We start from the raw sequence: 24,573 nt of genomic DNA on the forward strand, positions 1-24,573 counted from the left end.
GGCAGGTTGAGAAGTACACGGAAAAGGATTCCTGCTCCGTGTCCCGAGGGCCAAAGACTACACGGCAGATCCTAAGAAAGTACCGTTCTCGTAGTATGCTGCCGTTAAATGTTTAAAAAAATAAATAAATAAAGACCAAAGGAATCAAACGACTCCATACGTCATATCTGGGCCACACAACCACACACCCTGAAGACAGCACTGCCATTCCACAAAGAAAATTGAGAACAATGTGCGTGTGTGTGTGTGCTGGGTGTGTGTGGAATGGGCTAGAAGTATACTTCTAGCTATTTGAATTTAGGAGTAGACAGCATGAGGGCTCACTGCGAAAGCACTCGTTTCATCTAAGAAGTGATGAACTACTCGAATGAGAAATGTATGCTATTAGTAGGCTCTTCATTTTGACAGCATTTCCTTACATTGAAGCAGCTGAAGAAAAATTATTATTTTTAAAAAAAAAATTCAATTTACACAGGCTGCCTATTCGCTTTTATACCGACTACAATTGACTATGTTTACATGCACATCAAATTCTGGTTAAGGTCTATATGTTTATATGTGTACAGCCAGCGTAATATTCCTTTATACGTGGTTGCTGCAAGTATGCCGGAGTTGCTATTCCTAAATACCTAGCCTATGGCTAAGAATATGTTCGCACCCACAATTCCTTGTGGACTGAGTATGCGTATATATCTCCTTTCAGTGGATTTTGTGAATGAGATGTTTACATGCAACAGGTTTCCAATTAAAACAAGGATATTCCAGGGGTGGGACTCGGGCCAATCGGACTGCGGTGTTTATATCTCGATATAACTCGAGCACGTTGTTCAGCTGAGGCGATTCTACTCTCGAGCCCTAGGATCAACTGCTGCTCAGTCATCAGTAAATGTTTCTTATATCATCCCTAAAAATGGAAAAGTGTCCTTGAGCATATTGGGAATACAGGTCCTATAAATATCCCTAGTTCGTGTCATTAAACGCACTATTTGTGACAGAAACACCAGTGTTACTTATCGTAACATTGCTATTTATTAAGTGATGTACTAACACGTTTTTTCCATTTTCCCCCCTAGATTTTTTATTTTTTTTATGCATTATCATCACACATGCTTTGCTTTATTTTTTTACATAGATTTTGAACAGGTTTGAATTTTTTTATTTATCCCATCCTTAAACTTATTTTATTCAATGAGCATCCTTTACGTGACGCACTTCTGGCCTATTATTATAATCACGAAACCCTATGCATTTACCTGATACGGGACGATACTCTCGTGAGCCGTTCCCCATCTTCTGGCCTCTTTTCCTGCGTTGAGGTAGTTCGCAGCGATGTGAGTGAGGCAAGCCACCTGAGAAAAAGTACAAGAGAGAGTGTTTTTAAATCGCCAGATCTGTCAGTAAGCTCATCACACCCTGATTCTCCAGCAGATCAGTGAACACATCTTGAAAAAAACAAAACAAACAAACAAACAACCTTACAATACACTGACCTCTACAGCATGCACAAAATGCACTGAAGTTGAGTTTACCAGCTCGTCTGTTTGAAGAACAAAGACGGATTTTATGATGCCCAGGTGAGAAAAAGGAGACGACGGAGCAGCTGAAACAATATTTTTGCGATGTGAAAAAGAAAAAAAAAAAGTTCTTTAAAGCTGCGGATACAAACATTGACAGGAAGACGGAAAACTCGCAGAGATTAAAGAAAGGCCGTGAAGATTCGACGCGGTGTCATAGCAGAGTCTCCAGGAAAAAAGGCCCATCTCGTTCTCAAGGCCAGCCAGACCTCCACAGTGATCCTGTCTGGCTCAGTGCCTTGTGTTTAACCCATGTATCACATCACAGCTGCTCTGTTCCACTGACCACCTCATATTAGAGCTCACATCCTGTACTGCTCTGTGTTTAAACAGCACTCGCCGGTTCACTTTTGTAGTAGAAAGAAAAGCATGAATGTCAATTCTTAAAATACAGACCTACATAGTTTTATTACACGGCAACAGAGCCATGCTAAAGTTAAAAAAAACACAAAAAAAAAACGTTTTTATATCGCGCCTTTCCTGAGCTTTTAGCACCATCACAATATCGCATTTAATGTCTTTCAAACCGTCTGTCCCACAGTAACAACCAGTAAAAATAAATAAATTAATTAATTAATAAAAGATTTATACCACAGTATTGGTGAGTTCTCACTTCTCTGTATTGGTCAGAAAGTGTTGATTAATTCTCTATGACTCCATTTTTGGTTTTATATTAATGCACACATTCTGTTATGGTTTCTATAGTAACAGTAGTAAACAGGGCAGATGCTGAGAATAATCTAAACCTAATGATCAACAGACCAGAATAAAAATAAATGAATAAATAAGTCAAATAAAAATCAAATCAAATAAAAAAGTAGCGTACGTGTATATAAGGAAAACGTTCACTGGTGATACGGCGATGTTTTCTGTAAGGACACTTGTATTCAACATTTATGGAAGGAGTCTCCAGCGTCAGTGATTTGTAACGATCCAAGCATGGAGGCTGTCATGATTTACAGGTTCTCAGTAAGATGACAAGCTGCAGCTTAAGTCTGCTCAACTTCAACTGAGAGAAAAGAGAGGCTGGTGAGGAAAGGACTGTTTACAGCTGCTTTAAGATAATTGATACCAGGAACTGACTCGCTGTGTGCTGTGTTGGATGTTCCCCTACATTATATGGGACTATAAATGAAGCACAAAATAATCACTGGCATGTTGCTGTGGTGTATGAGAAATTACACACTGATAGCTGTCAAAGGAAAAATTTGTATTTCGTGCAAATTTAATAGACGATCATATACTTTGATCAGATTACACTTAGACACTTTAGAAGAAGGGCTTCTCATGCAGATTTTATCTTAGGAGCACAAACATTTTTCCCAACCTAAACACATCCTGTGGGGTGAAGGCATTTTAAAGAGCGCATGATAAACAATATTGTGATATATGTCACTATCGCTACATGCCACAAGGCAAATACAGATGTGTTCCTCTGTATTTCATTACCTATATCACCATCAGAACACCAGTTGAGGAAATATAGTTTGCAAGAACGGTGTCCAGTACATTTCCAGAGACGTTTCGAATCCATGCCAAGATGCATCAAAGCTGTTCTTCATGGCACAAGACCTTACTAAGACGCTTTGCATTATTTGTTGTCCTCTCACTGCTTTATTATTTTTCATGACTACATTGGCATGTCTAAAGTGTCCGTAGTGTATGAATGGGTGTGTGAGTGTGTATGTGATTGTGCCCTGCGATGGATTGGCACCCTGTCCAGTGTGTACCCCGCCTCGTGCCCGATGCTCCCTGGGATAGGCTCCAGGTTCCCCCTGACCCTGAAAAGGATAAGCGGTATAGAAGATGGATGGACTACATTTACTAGTATAATAGTTTCACTATTGATGTGAAGTAGTACGTCTAAGATCAGACGTTGGCTCAGGTTCAAATCAGATTTCACCCTGAAATGATTACTCGGGCAGGTTCAGAATCCGAATCGCATTAACGTTATTGCTCTGAAGCTGCAAAGCAACATCTATATTCATGGCATGATTGTTTAAATACATTGACTAGCTATGATCCACGACTGTTTTCAATTTCATTCAGCGTCGCTCCCGATGGGAAACTCTCAGGCAGCTCTCTGTGGTCAGACACACTGTCCCTTTCCAGTTCACACCAATATATATTTAAAAAACAAACAAACAAACAAACAAACAAAAACTGTACTCTCCGAAGACCCCACAGAGGGACCCTCAAAAAGCCAACACTTCAGTCATCCTCCTCACTTTCACATCTCTTTACGTGCACTAATCATGCTGCGTCTTTCATTGAACACTGTATTATATTATGAGGTAGCCATAGGAAATCACCAGGAAACATTGATAAATCTTCCACACTCATGTTTTTCCAATTATTCCCAATTAAAGCAGAATTGTATTAGTCAAAGCGACATATCGTGGCTCTCGGCTTTCTCTGAGATTAAGTCTTGTACTTGGCATCACATCTAAGTGATAGAGAAATCTTTCAAGCTGTTTCCCCTTACCATGAAAAGGAACTAATCTGCTGGAAACATAAACAAACTTTACTCAAGTTTTGTTTTTTAAACTATGTGTCCTTGCAGTCTGTTTCCCCTTAGCATCAGTAGCAGCTCGGTCATTGCCGTAAAATGTACGCCTAATGCCAAAAGCAAAGTTTCTCAATCATCTTAACTAGTACCTTACTGCGTTATGGATTGAATTATGCCATTTTCAAGAACAAAACTTCTACACTGCTTGCATTAGGAGAATTCAACACATGACCAAGGGGAACTTTTATTTAATGGACATATAAATGCTAGCAATAACTGCTTCCCAAAGGTATACGGGGGGGGGCCTCAAGGAAAAGATCTCTGTAATGATCTTCCAGCATATCTTTAAGCTCATAATTGTGCTGCCGTAAAAACGTTCCATTACTGTGAGCAGGAGGATCAGTGGTTAACCCGCTAGATGTGAAGAAGGTCAGTATTCCTGGGCTACTCGGATCTCGTCACAAGAGACGTGACCCTACAGCCCTGTGGCGCGGAGATAAGACGGATATATCCCATATCCTACATGTCCCCTTTAGCCATTCTAGAAACACACACGAGCATAAACAACTACAGCAGAGCCTCAGAGCACCTAGCTTTAAAGTCAAGCACAGCCAAAGCGACACTTTAAAGAAAAACGTGAAAAGGCAGACAATTAAAAACGCATGAGGAGTAAGAAGGGCAAGAGTCCAAGAAATTATTCGCAAAACATGGAGCAAGAGGGGAGAAGGGGTGGGGGGGGGGGCATTTATTTATTTTATTTATTTTTTTAAAAGGAGTCCAAGGAAAAATCCAAGTAAACCACAACAGACATGCTACAAACAATTGCATTATGGGAACACTTTCTTTGAAACCACATCCTCCAGTTCAACCGGTATCATCCAAGAGACATGGACTCATGGTTTAGTTCTGTGCAAAGTGCCAAGATGTCAGTTACAGGACAAGAAGAATGGAAAATAGCGCACTGACACGTTCCAGCACATTTAAAAGAATTTAAAATTATCGAAAGCATCTTGACACGACCGGCGAATACGATTGCAAATTCTCGTCATGCATCATGAAGGATAACAGATCAATTGCAGTAATAAAGCATCTCATTATGAGTTTTTGTGCAATCTGCAGCAATGATGTGAAAAACCCCCCAGAAAACGTCAAGTTTGATTCAGTTTAAGAGGAAACATACGGATTACATCCTTCCAGAATGCATTACCTAACTCCCTGTGGCCAAAAACGGTCAAGATAGAGGTTCAGCAGTTAAGTGGCCGTTTAAAGTACCGCTGTTCACTGTTAGTAACGCATGGAAAACATCAGTGTCATTCTTTATTATTTATTAGTGACAGAGGCTCACCTTTTCATTCTGTATATAACATTACACTTAATTTCACTTACTAATACTAACTTACTGACAGTAATTTATACTTACATCTCAGCTTTGTTAAAGTCTTGAATCTGATTGGTCAGAAGGTATAGATTCATTTTCTCTAACAGCAGCTCTGACAGTAATATTGGCTGTAATTCAGATCACAGGTTTATATTAATGCACTCGTTCTAATCCTTATGGTTGCTATAATAATTCATTCATTCACAGGGACTCGTGCGGTGGATGATAAATCATCTAAGTAATAATAAACAGACAAAGTAGGTTGTTAAAGAAAAACATACCGTGTGGTGAAACTTACTATAAGAACACATTTATGTAACATTTACGGAAGGAATCTCCATTATTTGCAACAGTTTCATAGCATGGGAAAAATCTTTAGGACAGAGGACAAGCTGTTTGGTTTTTTTTTGGTCTTAACTTTAAGAGAGGCAAGAAAGAGAGTAGTAAGAACTAACTTGCTTCATGAATTCTGCAAAAATTTAAATGTATTGATTTTTTTAAAAGTGTGATTCATTAATACAATTAAAACTGTAATTGTGGGCAAAACACTGTAACATTTCATAGTGTGCTGTTACAGGAAAATCATTTCTGACACCACCGCATCATGGATTATTTTCCCATAACAGCACACCCAGTCATGTGTGATTTCTTATACACTTACACTTAAAAAAATAAATAAATAAATAATATATATATATATATATATATATATATATATATATATATATATATATATATATATATATATATACACACACACATATATATATATATATATATATATATATATATATATATATATATATACACACACACACACACACACACACATAGTAGCCAGTGAAAACATATTGAACATAGGCAAATTTATGTATGTCTTATGAGATTATTATAAAACAAATCTAAAATCATTTTTTGATGCTTTTATTCATTTCGAGCTTTAAAATGTCCTTCTACTGGCAGAATTTTGCTTCTAGGGATAGGAGCAAAAAATGTCTAGAAATATATTTTAATACCCCTACATTTAGTTTATTGTAATTTTATAACAGGGAATTCTAGAGAGATTATTACTATACTCACGACATGTTTACAGTGTACTTTAACTTGCACTTATTTACTTACTGACTTAAGGTGTTTCTGGATTATGTCTACGAAGGTGAAATATCTAAAAGTATTATTTATCATTGCAGATGTGAGCTGTACGGAAGAATTTCCGGCTCAGAGAGGCTGCTGTTACCTATTTCACAAGAACAAAGTGGAAAATCTTTGTCCAACATCCCGACTATGGAAATTAGCACACGTGAGAATCATTCCCAAATTCCTTAAAATGTCCTGGCTGAGATTTGAAAGCACATTACGTACATGGTTCCAATAGACTGAGCTCAGTATTTTGCGTACAAGAAACAGATTTATTTTATTTGTGCATTTGGGTGTGACTGTATGTCATAATATATATTTATATTAAACAAATGGACTAAATCATATATAATAAAAAGATGACAAAACAATCACAGTGCATGGGGGTGGTGGGGAGGTGGGGGGCAGCGAGAAGAACATGCTTTTGTGGGTTTTGGCTTTCCATGTCAAAGGAAATAATCCTTGTAATTATAAATATTATTTTGAGCCGTTATAGTCTCAGTTCATATTAAAACAAAATGCAATCAGATGTTGCGCAGAGCAGAGAGATCTCTATTGTTGGAGATATGAATGCTTCTGTGTGTCCAGCTACAAGTTCAGCTCTGTGTTTAGTGGATTCATCTGGAAACAATGAAAGCCATCTGAAGTGGAGGAATGAGAGGATTCAAGTCTGCTTCATGGCAGACACTACAATTGTGCAAAAACCACAGAAAGATCTACCCTATTTCAATACCAGTGAGAACAATAAAGACTAGGTAAAAACCTAGTCAGTTTGTGGTACTTTTTAACCTTATTTTCTCAGTCTTGCTTGTTTTGTTGTCTTCCTCTTTTAGGCATGACCTCACATGGGGTCAGCCATGTAACTATCATCTGAACCAATTTATAGCATGCGAAAAAGGCACAGGACTAAATATTAGGGGGATCTGTACAGTACCGCATTCATCTGGCAACCGTATTCAGCATGACTTCTTGAAGTTTTAGATCAGGGTTTAAGAATGAAATCTTTGAAAGCTTAGAAGATATTAGCGTAAATCTGGCATGAATATCAGCCTCAGAGCGGGTCGGGGGGGGTGGGGGGGTGGGGGGGGTGTAGCAGCAGGTTTAGGTTTGTGCAATATAATGTTTTTATCTTCTTTACCCAGTGTTAAAACTGCAGCAAAATCCAGCGATGATGACATTGTATCACTGGACTTGCCATCATTTTTATGCATTTTGAATATGCTAGTACTCAAAAACACACCAAACGTAGTAGCGCAATCTTTTCCTCCCCAATAAAACCGGAGACGCACCAATTCGCATGAAGTTGGAATGAGTTGTCCAAGTGTTTTTTGGCTGAAAATTGGACAAAAATTGATAAGTTTGACCTAAAAAGATGAGATAGGCCTAAAATGAGTGATGAGGATAATTACAAAACACTGTGGTATTTTTTCTCCCCTCCCTCCTCTCCTGCTCTGGTCAGTGCTCAGATGAGTTTTAATCATTTCAAGCAGCAGATCAACAATGAAAACATGTCAAAAAGAGTACATCAAGTGCATGGGCCTCAGTAGGCCCTTTTTAGAAATCGATAATAAATCATGAACCTGTTCGTTTTGACTTGCAACGCTACCATTCTCCTCGGCTCCGGCGAACGTTTTGGAACAGACTCATCACTGCACAGAGCGAGGATGGAGAGGAAGCGGCCCGGTGGAGCAGAGAGGGAAAGGGCACGCAAAAAGAAAGCCCAGGGCTTCAAGTGCAGCTCAGTCTCATCTGTAAATACTGTAGCTTTGTGTTCGCTAACTTAGCTAATCAAGTATTAACCATAGTTTCACTACTAGCAAACATTAGCACTAATACTATCGTCACTCAAAATATGCTAAAGGACAGTATTATCTACTGTATAGTTATAATACTAAGTAAATTAGCAGACAAATATCCAAATTTATTATTTTAAATGTTGAAATTACACATACAGCTACGGCAAGCAACAACATAACAACAACAACAATAACAACAACAACAACAAACACTTTTCCAAGCTATGAGTCATTAAAGGTAATATCATGTTCAATATTAGGATTTTTCAAAATAGATATTGTCATGATGTAGTTTAGTATTGCGTTAACAGATATTTAGGCAATTTAGAAAATTACGTCTTCCCATATGTGAGGTTAAAAAAACAAACATTTTTTTCTCCCATTTTTCACAATAAGGTGTAGAGAGTTAACCTGGCACTAGCTCTGTGCAGCGGTCACACTTCAGGGGTCCAGCTGAGATGACAGGTAGAGGTCAATTAAGAGAAATGAAATATGCTTTAATATATTTGTATGAAATATAGCATGGTTAAACGTCAGGAATTTTAAGTATTTTTAAGTCGCAGAAAGAAAAAAACAACAACATTGCCCTAATATGATACGTTAATTTTGACTAAAAGAAATGTGGACTCTGTGCTCACAAATTACAGGGAGGTTAAACAGTTTTCACTTTCCAACAACGTAGAGACGGTTCTGTTCGTAGCATACATGAAAAAAATGGCAATAATAATAATAATAATAATAATAATAATAATAATAATAATAATAAACGTGTCTTTTGTTTGCCTCTCTTCTGCATTTAATGTACTTTTGTGAGTGAAAAGTAGGGAGTTCCTGGCAGCTTTGGACTTCTGGTGTTTGTTAAATGCTTGGCATACCTGGCAAATTAGGACTGATTCACTACCTCTAGGTTTCTTGTTTATGTTTTGTTTTTTTTGTTTTTTTTGTTTTTTTATGGGATGGCCATACTGTGTGCAATAAACTGAATTTAGGAAAGAAAAAATTAGGGTTGTCAGTGGTTTCAAAATTTGTCGTGGGTGTATTAGGTGGCTTGGATGAGTGCGAGTCTCCCGGCCTGAAATGATGTCCCATTCCGACCTTGGTCTCAGATAGCACTCAGTCCATGCACTCATTTAAACTGCATATCAGAGTGAATAACACAGACAGAGAAACAGTATGTAGAGTTCTATAGTTTTGTCTTATTAAATATAGCTTTGCATTAAAAAATGACCCAGGAGTGGACATACATTTATTAGCCTTAGAATAAAAGGATTTAACCAACTGTATCGTTCATGTAGCTAGAAAGCTAAAATGAACTAGATAACATGATCAAAATTCATTGTAGCTGGATATACGACAGTCAGGTGAGGATAGAATATAGACAGAGTACCACTGTGTTTCCCAAGACTGATTGCACCCTAATGTGTGGTGTTGTTTTCATTGTCTGCCAAACATCCTGTCTGAGCCGCATTTAGCAGAACTAGCACACCACTACAACACTGATCTAAAGACAGAGGAAGCCATGGTAGAAAGGCACTTTCTGACGTAAAAAGCAAGCTGGTCCTACTAGACAGGACACGATTGTAGTTTATGACCTGCTGGATTCTGACCCGTTTCCATCATGGAAATCTGTCATCTAGGTTGCCTTCAGTGTACGTACGAGACGTCTTTCAGTGCTCTTCGTCGTCTCCCCATGAAAGACCAGTAACTGGGCTGCAAAGAAAAAACGTTATCTCTGCTTCTCACAGGCTTCTGATAGTGAATCACAGCCTCCATATAGTTTAATTCATTGCCCAGCCTCATACCTGTGTCGTTTATATTGCTAATATGGATAGTCAATGTAAGTTTAAGGTTTTATGTTGTTTTCTGGTTGAAATTTTCTAAGATTCTAAGATTCTAAGATATGTACTTGAGCATAGAAATGCAAACAGTAAAATGTTGTGCTTGTATAGGAAATGAATGAATCAGGTAGTCTTGTATTTGACTCAGTCAGTACTCCTATATATGCAATAAGGTTAGTATACAACCCTACCCAAGTAGTCAAATCATACCCTCAATGGGGCTGAGCCCCCTAAAATGAAAATCCTAGAATCACCCCTGATCAAGTGTTTCCTGTGCATTACTGTGCAATCACATGAAAATCCACCATTTACCAAAGTTTCTGCAATTGCACTCTCCCAGGCTCCTTAAACCTGAAATGGTAAGAATCGGCTCTAGACAATTAAATCCATCCATTTTCTGTACCACTTATCCTACACAGGGTCACGGGGGAACCTGGAGCTTATACCAGGGAACTCTGGGAATAAAACAAGACACCCTGGACAGGGTGCCAACTAGGGCTGTGATGGTGGCCATGACAACCGCACCACCGTGGTGGTAGTTTGCCACCGTGGTGGTGTCACATCACACGCAACGTTAATGTTTCTGCTTGAGTGGGCACTACGACAAGTACAAAGTAAAAGTGTTTACAATTGTAATACTACTACTACTACTAATAATAATAATAATAACAGTTGCAATATTAATTTGTGTTTATAGCCTACTATATAGCGGGAGATTTTATATTAATGCACAAATTACGTAATCATCATCAAATGCCTTATATGGTGTTGTCTGTTAGTTTGGTACGGGTTTCATTGAGTGCGACAAAATCCAGTCAGGCGAATTCCGTGATTTCACTTCGGGTTCTGCCGCTGCGATGGATCTGCTTGGGAAAGTAAATTTTACATCGCCGATCCGAGAACATTTTGGATTCGTGCCTAAGGAATGAGCTGAAACATTAAATTTAGATGAAGCCATATGAGGGCATTGTGGGGGGAAAAAAGGCATGTCACCCAGCCACGTTTTAAGTTGGATTTAATATTAAGATTTGTAACGTATTATTTAGGTCACCGTCCTACTGGTATTTCTTCCAAAGTTTTACAGTCTTGTGGTATACTACACTTATAAAAGAAATGAAATATTCGTCAGAGAAACATGCGACCGTGTTTAACTCCATCTCTTTTTTTTATCCACTAATTCTCCTTCTCTCCTTGCGTGCAATCACAATACTTGCATGGAGAGGATATAGTGTCAAGACTTCACAAAGCCCTACTGAAACCCATATGCTTATATAGTCCATGACCAGGAAGTGCAAGCAAAATTTGAACAGGAAGTGAACAACAGAACAAGAACTCAGGTGATATTGCCCTCTGCTGTCGAGGAGGGGTATTGCTCCAGGATGTTGTGACGATAGGAATTCATTTTCACATTTATTTATTTTTTTTCTCAAACATGCAGAAACACAAACCAGCAGGTTAATACTATATGCATGAATAACAATAGAGAGGAAGTAACAGGAATAATCCAGAACATCAGATATATCTATAAAACCATCTAAGATATAAAACCCTAACCGATAAGAAAAATGGAACATTGAGTACATCTACAATGTTAAATGCAAATATCTATTAAATCTAGAGAACAACAGAGTCATGATTAAGAACAGTGAATTACATTGCCTGAGGAAGGGTGCACACAGAAAGCAATCTAGATGTGAGGCGTAATACACAAAGATGGAACTTTCTGGCAGTCCAGAGATTTATAATCACAACCGTCTGGTCACTAGTGCAGAAGCTTGACCGCTGCATAACCACAAAAGTCTGAGAACAGTCGGACATATTCCTGAGCCAAACTGGAAGTCTGTATGTTTACAAGGTCGGAAATGCACAAGCAGAACATAAAGCATTTAGTAAAAGCAACAGTGTCAACGTCTGACTTGTACATCACCTCGTCACCTCATGAAAACTCACGTTGAAGTAAACTCGCCTCCGAGTTCGCAGCAACATGCTGTCAAGAGGCAGCCACTCTCACCTGCCGACATGTAAACTGTAAGCTGTTTGACACTCTATTGATTTCGAAGGCATTAGGGTTTCAACAGCTGAGCTGTCTATTTGTGGTGCTAGAGCATAATCTATGTCAGCATCTGCTATGTTTACTTATGGTATGTCTCTCCCATGATCAAGTACCAATCTGTAATACAAATTTACACTTATGCTGGCTTGTTCCTTTTTTCAAAAAACAAGCCGAATAAGAAAATCATCTGCGATTTGTAAGCAGGCCAAGCCAAAACGCTTTCTATAGAAGCTGAGTACAGCTCTATAAGCGTTCTGTAATATAGCATTATATACATATAGTGCCTTGCATATGTGTTTTCCCCCAACCATGCACCCGATCATCATTCCCCCTCAATTAAAAATAGATTTACACAGTGAAGGTGCAAAATATATTTATTGTGATATAAAGCTTCATTTAAAAATAGCACAAACGTGCTGGTTGGACCCCTTTGGTCAATAAGCACCTTTGGCTGCAATTACAGTCTTCTGGGATATCTCTCTATCAGCTTATATTTTTACTCAATGTTCTTGGTAAATTTCCTGTATGTCTATCAGACTGCATGGAGAATGTTAGTGACAGAAATATTAAAGTATTACCAAAGATTTAATCAGGCTGAAGTCTGGTTCATCCAGGTTTTTGGTATTGAATCAAAAACCTGGTGTTGCTTTTGCAGTATGCTTAGGGTCATTGTCCTGAACCTCTACCTCAATCTCAAGTGTCTTGCACATTGTACCAATATGTCTTCTAAGATCTGGTTCCAGCCATCTTGTCCTCAACCCTGACTAGTTCCCCTGCTGATGAAGAGCATCCCCACATCATCATGCTACCACCACCATGCTTTACTGTGGTGATCATATTCTCAAAACTTATAAAAAATACTGCACTCTGGAGCAGTATCACCTTAAATTCACACCGGACCCATTGCATAAGCTTACAGTGCCATCTGTCCAATTCATTTCACATGCTTTCCATCTGCGCAGCCGATGTGACGGCGCACTTAATTATCATTAAGGAAACTTACACTCAAGCATACAACAATGTCTGTGAAGCATCAGGGATAGGGACAGTTGATGCTGGACCAGCTGTATTTACAACACAGATCACTTGAAAAGACAGAAAACAGTGGGATGGAGAATAAACCGCATATTTGTGTGTATTCTGTTTACCCATACTGTATCATTATCATACTTTGCTCCACAGCTTCAAACATTGTACAGATGCATTATTATATAATTATGGCTTTCATAACAGTCCCATCAAATAGAAAGGAAACGTGGGGTTTCGATACACTGTTAAGGAGATACACTTGATATAGAAGGAGACTGTAAAAAAAATGGCACTTGGGTTCAGGTTTGATGTTTTAGGCATCTCAGAGATCCCTACTGGATTAAATGCAGGTTCACATGGATGCATTATCTGCTGCGTGTGAGACATACACCTTTAATGCAATGACTGACTCTAAATGCTCACCATCATCCACATGTAGCGACATTTATGTTCGAAAATAAACTCCTATAATTTCTTCTTTACCGCTCCAGTAAAGAAGCTGTGGACATTCAAAGAAATTCAAATCACAAATGTTTCTTTTGGGAGGAACAATGTACATTTTAAACAATACCACCGATTTGACTGTTGAATTATTTGAACTAATGTCTGCTTTTTTATTTATTTTTTTATCTATGTCAAGTCTGTCACTTGTACACGTTTACATTCTAGGAATTTGAGCTCAATGGAATCCTCTGGAGGTGGTCACTAAAGACTGCACTGCGTTTAAAGATGAAGAAACTGACCTGAGATGAGAGCAGGTTGCAGTCGATGTGAAGACCTCGTCCAGTCTTCTGCCTCTGCAGCAGGCCAGCCATCACCGCTCCCTGAGCATACAATCCAGTAGCCAGATCTGTCATGGCAACTCCAGGCCTCACTGGATCCCCGTCCTTAAAGAAACATATAGTAGTTCATGATAAAATGCTAATGTGTGAGGTAATCCAATGTAAACGTATACCGTATACCACGATATACTGTATTTTTAAATTGTACCACAGTATCAGACACCTTTAAATTCTGTCTGCTTAGAGATAAAATCTGCGTTGTTCATAAAACTTGACAAATTCATCACCAGAGCATGTCTTAGCATAACAAGATAGTACCTGCTTTAGCCTTTCTCACCTCAGGACCTGTGATGTGCATCATCCCAGACATAGCAGATGCTATAGAGTCATATCCTGGTTTGTGTGACTTGGGTCCAGTCTGACCATATCCTATAACACACACACACACACACACACACACACACACACACTTAAACAGAATGCTTACAATACAATCCCTTCATTCATGTGAGGAAACAATACCTGACATTTGAAAGCTTTGTGTAAATCTCCGAGCCTTCTGGGCAGCTTTAGCGTATTTAACGTGGATGTGTATAGAGCTTTAGAAATATCCTTGATTCTATACCTGAGTAAAGCTCTCAGCCGAATTCCATGTAAATCAACACAACATATGGCAAAACATCTTGATCCAAATATATTCCCGACAACTTTGCAGCAGTCAGGACAGCTTGAGGATTTATTTTGGGTTTGTACAGAATTTGCAGCTTGAATTCATTTGACAGAAAGTACGCGTGGTCACGTTTTATTTCATCAAGACCATTTAACTACCCTTCATTTTATGTTGATGTGCATGATTAAGCTGTGTATTCCCAAATTCCCCATTGAATTCCAATTCTAACCGGGACACAAATAAACCCTTCTCAGGCTGTCAACAGTGCAACTCGGGTGGGCCAAATACACCCGAAACAATCTATTGAAGGCTAAGATAAAAACGAATTGAATTAGCCTTCACAACTAACTAACTTCACCGCCTAATAAATTACACTGTAGCACCACCAGAATGCAATAATCATCAGACGTTTGAAATACACTGAAAAATGGAAAACATGCCTTGAACAAACATTACTTAAATGAATCAAGGGAGGGAGAATATTCCAAAGAACAAGGCTTCAGGACAAAATACCCACACCAACGCTATGACTGCCAGAGCAAAATAAACATGCAAAGGCAGAGCAGGGGTGGCTGCGTCAGGAGTTTCATGTTTGAGAACAAAACTTTGGAAAACGGAAAGGAAATGTTTCATTAGAAGTTTCAATAGAAAAGAGACAGATGGTACTGTGCAAATCAGATAACAGAGAAACGTACAGTGCGTTTACATGGACAACAATAATCCGATATTAACCTGATTAAGACGATCCTCTGATTAAGAAACTAGCATATAAACAGCAATTTTTAATTACCTTAATCTGATTAAGGTCATACTCGAAGTAAACACAAATCAATTAATGACATGTGGAGTATTTCCTGTTTTAGTCGCATTATCGACGTGCGTTACAGACATGTAAACACCTTAATAACACTATTAACGTCGTGTGAGAGTTTTCAACACATTTTGCGACAGGGCATGTACACACACAGCAGCGCTCAACCGTTTGACGGCAAACAAGAGAGCACGGCTGCGTCCCAAACCGCATACTCGCCTACTATAGGCCTGTAGTAGGAGAAATACATGTATCTTGGCTACTATATAGACGATAAGTAAACGGTTTGGGACGCAGCCCACGGCTGTCAGCAGTCGTCTAATTGCACGTACGGCATGACAAATAATTATCCGCACTTGAAGCGTTTGTAAAAAATTTAAATAAAACCACCCAAAACTGTATACGGTACCATAAAGAAGGTGAACTGTATGTTGATTCTGGAATGACGTCGGACGGCGTGGCACGGTGACGTAATGACGTGTGGCGTTAATCGATCTATATTCTATAACATGTACAACGGGTACACTTCTAAAAGTGACTCATGTAAACACCTTAATCAGAATATTGACTTATTCAGAGTAAGGTCAATAATTAGATTACTGCTGTCCATGCAAACGTAGTCATAGATAAAATGCATAAACAGCTAAAGGACAATCATGGCAGTAATAGTTTCAAACCTGCAACAAGCCCACTATTTGTGCACAATTTATCCCACTGCACACTCAAATTAGCAGGAAGGATAGTAAATCATTACTTCGGTTGGTGTGCATGGCCAAAAAGTTATCATTTAGGTCTCATTCAACAACAAGAAAGATACTAACAGCAGTTCTACTGACACTGTCCTCCAGGAGGATGTTGAGAAAGGCAAAGAAAAGACTAGAGATCAGTTTCAAGAGTTGCAAGATTATTAGAAGTTGCAAAAAAAAAAAAAAAATGCCGTTCATGAGAGCAGCCAGCAAAATACAGCTCCTAAAATTCCACAGCAATGATATATCAGGTGACGATCATTCTCAAACTTCCCACCAAATTCCAGGCAAATAAATGCCTCAAAGACTCCATCAGTCCTGAATCCTTTTCTCCTTTATAATATAATATTAGACTCTTGTCCATCACTGTGTTGTCGCATGCCTAAAGTCAGGGAGTGATAACTTTTGGGGTATCTAACGTGGCATGTGTATGTTTACAAATTTCCAGACAAATCCAACTCAACACCTCGACACAGCTTTAACTGTTAATTACTATTACAGCCCTGTCAGGTTGACTGTTTTTTCCCCTTTCCTTGATTCAATAGTCTTTAATTTCCCCCCAAATAAAGTCCTACAACTAATACGTTAAAGAATGTTTGGTTCGGAAGAAAAAATATGAACGTGCCAGTAATTTTGAAACTAACTGTAGCGGTCTTAAAGCGCACCTTGCTAAAGTTCATCAAACGTGGCGTAGGTTCTACCCTGGAAAATCTGACAGCATGTGAAAGGAATCCTTTTCCAAACCTCAGTGTGTTTGAATGTGTGGGCCCGCTTAACGAAGGACACGTGTTGACAGTAACTGCTGTTCTCAGACGCCATTTAATCGTATTTAATTTGCTGTAAAGAAATGAAACCTGAATAATAAAGCAAACGAGTGGGCACACTGTCGCTTCTGTGGAACAGGGGGTTCGGTTTCAAAGGGTCATGGAGACCTCAAAAATGCAGTGTTGGGGAATGAACATTCCCCCGTATTTCTGAGAGTTTCACATGTTCGGCCGTGTCTTCGGCTGATGCTGTTACCTTCAGTGTTCTCACCAAGGTACAACGGAACAAACCCTAACTTTTGACTGGAGGCAAACTGTAAAAGACTTAAATAGTGATCACACTGGGAGGAAAATGGTGAGATAGAGAGAATGTTAACACAGATGTTGGCAGCACTTTCGGGTAATGGTACTACCACTGTTACTCACGAAGCAGTGTTATGTAAGAAAACTGTTGAGGTCACACAACAGAGCTGCAGTAAGGCATATGAACTGTAGGGCTGCAGTAAGGCATATGAACTGTAGAGCTGCAGTAAGGCATATGAACTGTAGAGCTGCAGTAAGGCATATGAACTGTAGAGCTGCAGTAAGGCATATGAACTGTAGAGCTGCAGTAAGGCATATGAACTGTAGAGCTGCAGTAAGGCATATGAACTGTAGAGCTGCACAACATACAAACATATGCTGGAATACCATGCAACTAACTAACAAAGAAACTATCAACTGGGCAATAAAATTGGCTAATAGCCAAAATGAGGCAGTGTTGGTTCAGTGGTTAAGTAACCCAGCAGGTTACTGATCATAATGTTGGTAACTCAAGCCCCAGCACTGCCAAGCTGCCACCGTTGCCCTTGAGCAAGTCCCTTAACCCTCTCTGCTCCCAAGGTGGTGTACCATGGCCTACCCTGTGCTCAATTTCCTAACAGTCTGGGATAATCAAAGAAATGTATTACATACTGTACTATATTGTAGAGATGCACCGAGACTAAATTTCTCAACCGATACCGATAACCGATTATTCAGAGTGATATCGGCTGATACATCGGAGCATCTCTCCTATATAGGAGAAGTGACCAATTTCCCAACCTCAACTGTCGGGTGTGTGTGCTATCTGTCAGTCTGTGTTAGCGGTGGGATGGGTGTCTTATCTGTAATTCTTTCAGGCCCAGACTACTGTGAAATGTCTTGTTCCTGAATCTGTTTGTGGATGAAGTTGGAAGGATCACAACCTGCGCACGCCTTGCTCCGTTTGTACTGTAGAACACACAAATACACATTTTTTGTAAACGGTACATTGTAAATAGTTGTTAGTAGGGACTCGAAAGCATTCGTTTCTTCCAGGTTCTCTTGATTTTTGGGTTAGTTAGAGAGCGAGGAAAGAAATGGTACTTAAGGTTTTTGTTTTTTTTTTGCTGGCGAGGGTAGTTAATTTATTTTGTTCATATCTTCAGAATTCTGTTTATTATTTTGGCCTGGCTGGCTTCCAAAGCCTAAATTCACTATTTTGTAAAAAAAAAAAAAAAAAGAGAGAGAGAGAGAAAAGCAAACTCATCCCTTTTGTATGTTGCAGCCTAACCTAGCCTGGGTCGTAACAAAAAAAATTATTTGTTCTGTTAGGATTTCATGAAATTTGTGGTATTGGCAAAAAAAACAAACCATAACGCCTCTTAAAATGTATCATAGCCTCCTTGTTACTTCTCTGACTAATCCCCTCTTTACCCAGGCACTGGTTTTTGGTGGGCAGCCTCCTCTAGGCAGAGTTGCAGTTGTGTTTTGAATGACAGCCAATCAAACTGTAGCACAGTATGAGACTCTGACTCACTTTACAGTTCTCTACAGTTATAACAGTAGAATAAGCCTTTATTTGTCACTTATACTTTAAAGCACAGTGAAATTCTTTTCTCCACCTATCCCAGCTTGTTAGGAAGTTGGGGTCAGAGTGCAGAGTCAGCTATGATACGGCACCCCTGGAGCAGAGAGCTTTAAGGGTCTTGCTAAAGGGCCCGACTGTGGCAGCAGCTTGGCCGTGCTGGGGCTTAAATCCTGACCTTTTGATTAGTATCCCAGAGCTTTAACCGGTGAGTCACTAAATGCCAGTGCAAACATCAGGCATAAATGGATGATCTGTGCTTGTTATAGTACTATCTGAATATGAACCTTAAGACCAGCTTCAAGAAACCAGGTCAGTTGTGAGTGGTTCTCTGCCAAGAAGACCATTAAGGTCTAGTCCCACCATCAGTCAGTAAAAAGTTGCAAGCTAAATGACATTTATATAAAGAAATTTGCCTTCAGCATTCTTTTTACATCATATGGATACATTCTGCGAGAGTGAAAAGTTGTGTTAAAGTCAACTCTGCTGAACTATGAGGGGTAATTTACATCGTCAGCCAGTAGCAAATCTGCTTTGATTGCATTTACCTAAAAAAGTGGTGGCTCTTGATATTTCAACGCAGGAAGATCCAAAACTAAGGAAGCACTCATTTAAAAGTGTGACAAATTTAATGATGAAATGTAACAGGATTTCAATGCTTCTATTCTGTTTGTATATTACTACCCTTTGCAAAGCCTCATGGTCATTTGCTGTTCAGATGCTATTATCAGACATAAAGCAATCGCTGAGAATGGATTCTCCTGTGCCATTACAGACGTTGATGAGTATCATCTGCAGCAGCAGGCTTTCTGTAGCTGTCTAGAAAAGTCAAGACACTGTCATACCTTCGTGGTGATAGCAGTAATATGATCTGCCCATGGGTCATGGTCATTCTTGGGAATTTTAATCTGCTGATCTTTTCCACTGCTTTTCCACTGACATGTAGGTAGGGTTAGGATCAACTGCCTTTATCTACTGATCTGTTCTGGCAGTTGCAATGAAACTGGAAACTGTTATTGTTTTTTTGTATATTTACTGTTCATTTTTCGCAGGGAAAGTGTGTAGTTTATTACGAATGAATCTTTGGACTCTTTTCACGTACACGCAAAATCAGACGTTGGTCCTGCATACTTTGTTTACCATTTAGCTCGAACTGCCGTGTGAATTTATGAGGATGCGTCGAGAGAAGAATGTGGGAAGAAAACAGAGAGGCAGAGACCTTATCTGCTTGATATCATCATGGGTGATGTAAGGTCTTTGGCTAATGAAATGGATGAGTGCTCAGCACTGAACAGCAGCCATGGAGAATTCAAATGCTATAGCCTCATGTGTTTCACTGAAACTTGGTTCAGAGCCAAAACTCCCAACTCTGCAGTTTCACTGAATGGCTTTCATATCGGCCATGCAGACAGGCACATGTAGGACAGCGGTAAGAGCACAGGACGTGAACTTGCTCTTTATGTGAATGATACACACAACCCCAGACACATTACTGTCAAAGCACAGGTTTCTAAGCAGAATGATGAGCTGTGATGTTGTCCGACTGTGGCCATATTACATGGGTATTCCCCACCCTCTGCTAATGCAGCAACCACAACAGAGCAGATACATGTTGTGGTTAGTAAGATAATGATGGCTCATCCCAATGCATTCACAGCAATCTCTGGAAATTTTAATCATGTATCCCTTTCGTCCACACTCACACGTTTTTCCACAGTATGTGGAAGGTAACATGAGAAAATACGATACTTCATCTGGTATATGCCAATGTCAAGGAGGCGTACAAGACTGCTGCTCTGCCACCAATTTAGTGTATTTTACTCTCACATACAGACCAGAAGTTCAAAACCTCCCTGGTAACATCAAGACCGTGAAGAAATGGACAAAGGAGGCTAAGGAGGCTCTGCAGGACGGAATTGAGGATATTGACTGGCATATGCTTTGTCAGTCATCTGAGGAGGAAAATGGAGGACTTAGCCACTGTATTGCAGACTATATCAACTCCTGTCTGGAAAATGAGTCCAAGTGAGGACAGAAGTGTAAAAAATCTGCACAGGCAAGAGTGTGGCCTAATGGAATCAGCCCCAGAGTCCTGAAGACCTGTTTGAACCAATTATGTGGTGTGCTACAGCACCTGTTCTCTCGCTCTGTAAGACTACAGAAAGTGTCCAAGATCTAGAAGACTTCTTGTATAGTTCCAGTGCCAGAAACAGGATGCCCCAGCACACTTAAAACTGCAGACCTGTTGCAATCAATTCACACATGAAAGACCTTAGAGAGGCTAGTCTTAAAACAGCTCAGACTCAGAGCATCAGGATACCCTTCAGTTTGCCTTCCAAGCACACTTAAGCATGGATGATGTTCTGATCTGCATGCTACACAGATCCTACACACACCAGGAAAACCTCAACACCTTAAAAATGACATTTTAATTTCACCACCAATACCATGCTGAATGTCTGATTGGGAACACACTTAGGGCAATGAACATGGCTATCCCCATAGTCCGCCGGATCAGGTACTACCTGACAAAAAGGCCATAGTTTGAGAGGATCCGGAGATGTGTGTCAGAGATAGCAGACCAACACTGGAGCAACTAATCTTACAGATGTTTTCTGATGACTCCTCCATTATGGGGTGCGTTCAAAATGGAGATGAATCAGATTACAGAGGACTTGTGGAGGACTTTGTCTTTTGGTGCAGAATTAACAACTTACCGCTTAACACTAGTAAGACCAAGGAATCGGTGGTGAATTTCTGGTGAATTATCGAGGCTGGAAGACTGATAACCATTCAGGGGGTAGAAGTGGAGATAGTGCAGTCATACAGGTACTTTGGGATCTACCTGAATTGCAGACTGAATTGGACAGACAACGGTTCCCCCAAAGGCTCAAGTCCTTCAATGTGTGCAGAAGACTACTAGGGTCAGTTAGGGTCCTATGGTGTGTTCTGCTGGGGGTGCAGCATCACTTCAGGAGAAGCCAAACACCTCAATAACCTGATCAGGAATCATGAAAGCAAAGTCCATCTCAGGACTAACTCTGGACTCCAACGGATGTGGAAAAACGAGATGGCTGAAAAACTGGACATCATCATGAACAGTTCTGCGCATATACTCTATGGCAATTTTTCCAAGAGCACCTTTAGGCTTTGGCTCATTCTACCAAGGTGCTCTAAGAAGCACTATTGGAAGTCTTTTCTGCCAGCTGCCATCACACTCCACAACACCTCTTCCCAATGGAACACACCCCCAGCCTCCCAGAATGAATGAAAAATAGGACAGAATTCATTCATGTACATACAATCTATCTCTTCAGTCACTTGTTGTTGTATCACTGATGTCTGTGTGTGTTATTTGTTAATATTGTATGTGTTGAATGTATAACTTTGTCTAATGCATCAATGTCTTTAGTTGCTACAGCACCCACATTTTCTTTTGGGGATCAATGAAGAACATCCATCTATCAATCTATTAATGCAGAGCAGCGTCATTTTAACCATTTCATATACATGCACAATACAATAAAATAAATGACCATATGTTAGTAATGGGGTGTACGGTGGCTTAGTGGTTAACATGTTCACCTCACACCTCCAGTGTCGGGGGTTCGATTCCCACCGTGGTCCTGTGTGTGCGGAGTTTGCATGTTCTCCCCGTGCTGCGGGGGTTTCCTCCGGGTACTCCGGTTTCCTCTCCCAGTCCAAAGACATGCATGGTAGGCTGATTGGCGTGTCCAAAGTGTCTGTAGTGTGTGAATGTGTATGTGATTGTGTGTGCCCTGCAATGGACTGGCACCCTGTCCAGGGTGTACCCCGCCTTGTGTCCGATGCTTCCTGGGATAGGCTCCAGGTTTCCCCGTGACGCTGAAAAGGATAAAGCGGTATAGAAGATGGATGGATGGATGTTAGTAATGTTCATGAGCATACAAGCTAGCTGGTCAGTGAAGGTTTTAAAAATGTGTATTCTAGCTGCTTGTTGAAGTGTTGTTCTTGTTTAAACTTTACTCTCAAATCACAAGTAGAATAATCTAATTCAGCTGAGGCTTCCTGGATTTGTATAAACGAGTATTCATTCGCAAACTTAAAACAAAAAATATATATAATGTATATCATCTGTGAGGGTACAGCTATTGGCAAAAATGGCAGTCATTTGTTTAGTTATAGTCTGTGAAAGTTTACATTCCATGCCATATCGGATCTGTAACATCCAGCATACTCTGGTTGTAGTTTCACAATATAGACTTTAAGCATATTGAATTTATGTTTCTCAGTCTTCATGCAATAAAGATAAAATGCTACATGTGGTTTTACTATAGCCGAGTGACTCTGATGCAAAGGAGAGGTGGGTCATGTGAAAATAGAGCTACTGGGCTAACTAGTGAGTCCTGTTCTGGTTGGCCATTTCTTCATGGCAGGTCATCTTCATGTCAAACTACCATGTACATGTAAAGAAAACAATTAGTGTCCCATACTGGATGCAGAGCCTCCCACTTTCTGTAAATAGATCAGTTTTCATCCACCATCACTGCTCTTTTCATATAGCAATGATTTAGACACTTTTTTAAAAACCTTTGGCTCTGTTATGTCACAATCTGAGTGTTTTACTGGTAGTTCTTCTGCCTCTGGTAGCTGCATTACACTGAATCTGGGTGTTTTCTGATTAAATGTCAGTAACATATTCTTGTTTGTTCCATGATGATATAGTCTATCTGCAATTCCCTCATGCCTTAATGTGGTTTGGGAAGAGTTCATCAGGAAATACATAACTCCCACTCCTTTCTTGCTCAAGGTTTCTGTGAGATTCCCATGGATTAAAGAAAAGCCATCCAGCTGTATCGCCATGCCAGGTGCAGTCCGGCTAAGCCATGTTTCTGAGAAAAAGGGAGCACAGTATTTCCTCAAATTGGACGAGATTGTTCAGCAATTATATGTGGACTAGGAGAATACTTGATAGGTCGCAGTATTTCAACATCTCTTGGCATACTGGTGTCTTCTCCTCACTCACCTCTACATGGCTTGGATCCTATTTACAGGTATCCTGTATGCGCCAATGAGATTACATCTCACAGGTTATCAGATGACAAGTTATACTGGTGGGTTTGGCTCTAACGCTTTAAAATATTTAGTGATTGCAAGTAATGTCCATGCTAAAAGGACAGACAACCACGCTAACAAGACTGATCATATAGTAAAGTGAAGTCTGCTAGGAACATGCATAATAGGTTCCCTAATTATTCAGATCATTACATATCCACTTGGCTTGTGGTGTCATTAAGAGACTTACTAATTCTTTTTTAAATGCACTCAAATTATGATGGAGAACACAATGGCCAAATAACCAGCACATTTAATCCTTTGACCCACAGAGGAGAAATTTATATGACTTCAAGCCTTCACAGAAGGAAAACAGACTCTCTGGTTCAAACCCCTGAGGCCACACTCTGGCCACTCTTTCTCTACATTCATGATATACCTCAATGAATGCAGAAAGAGAGTTGAAAACAGTGAGGTCACCGTTTGATTAATCCCACTTTTTCATGACCCATGTCTCTGGAGGACCAGGCGAATTATGTCTTGACTGCAGGCACTGGTTCTGCATGTCGTCTGCCAAGCCATGGG

At 39.7% G+C, this 24,573-nt stretch overlaps 1 protein-coding gene across 5 annotated transcripts in view; it reads right to left on the bottom strand.

The window, feature by feature from the left end:
- Positions 1–24,573, bottom strand: part of sugct (succinyl-CoA:glutarate-CoA transferase) — a 121,326-nt gene that overhangs the window by 81,739 nt on the left and 15,014 nt on the right. For all 5 annotated transcript variants that reach the window (XM_017480479.3, XM_017480506.3, XM_017480498.3 and 2 more), the window contains exons 7-9: positions 14,434–14,525; positions 14,058–14,201; positions 1,254–1,349 (exon numbers count right to left, since the gene is read on the bottom strand). In XM_017480479.3, coding sequence (XP_017335968.1) covers positions 1,254–1,349; positions 14,058–14,201; positions 14,434–14,525 — 332 coding nt within the window. The remainder of the gene's footprint in view (positions 1–1,253; positions 1,350–14,057; positions 14,202–14,433; positions 14,526–24,573) is intronic.

Source organism: Ictalurus punctatus, chromosome 1 (genome assembly GCF_001660625.3).
Source record: "Ictalurus punctatus breed USDA103 chromosome 1, Coco_2.0, whole genome shotgun sequence".
NCBI classification, from domain to species: domain Eukaryota; kingdom Metazoa; phylum Chordata; class Actinopteri; order Siluriformes; family Ictaluridae; genus Ictalurus; species Ictalurus punctatus.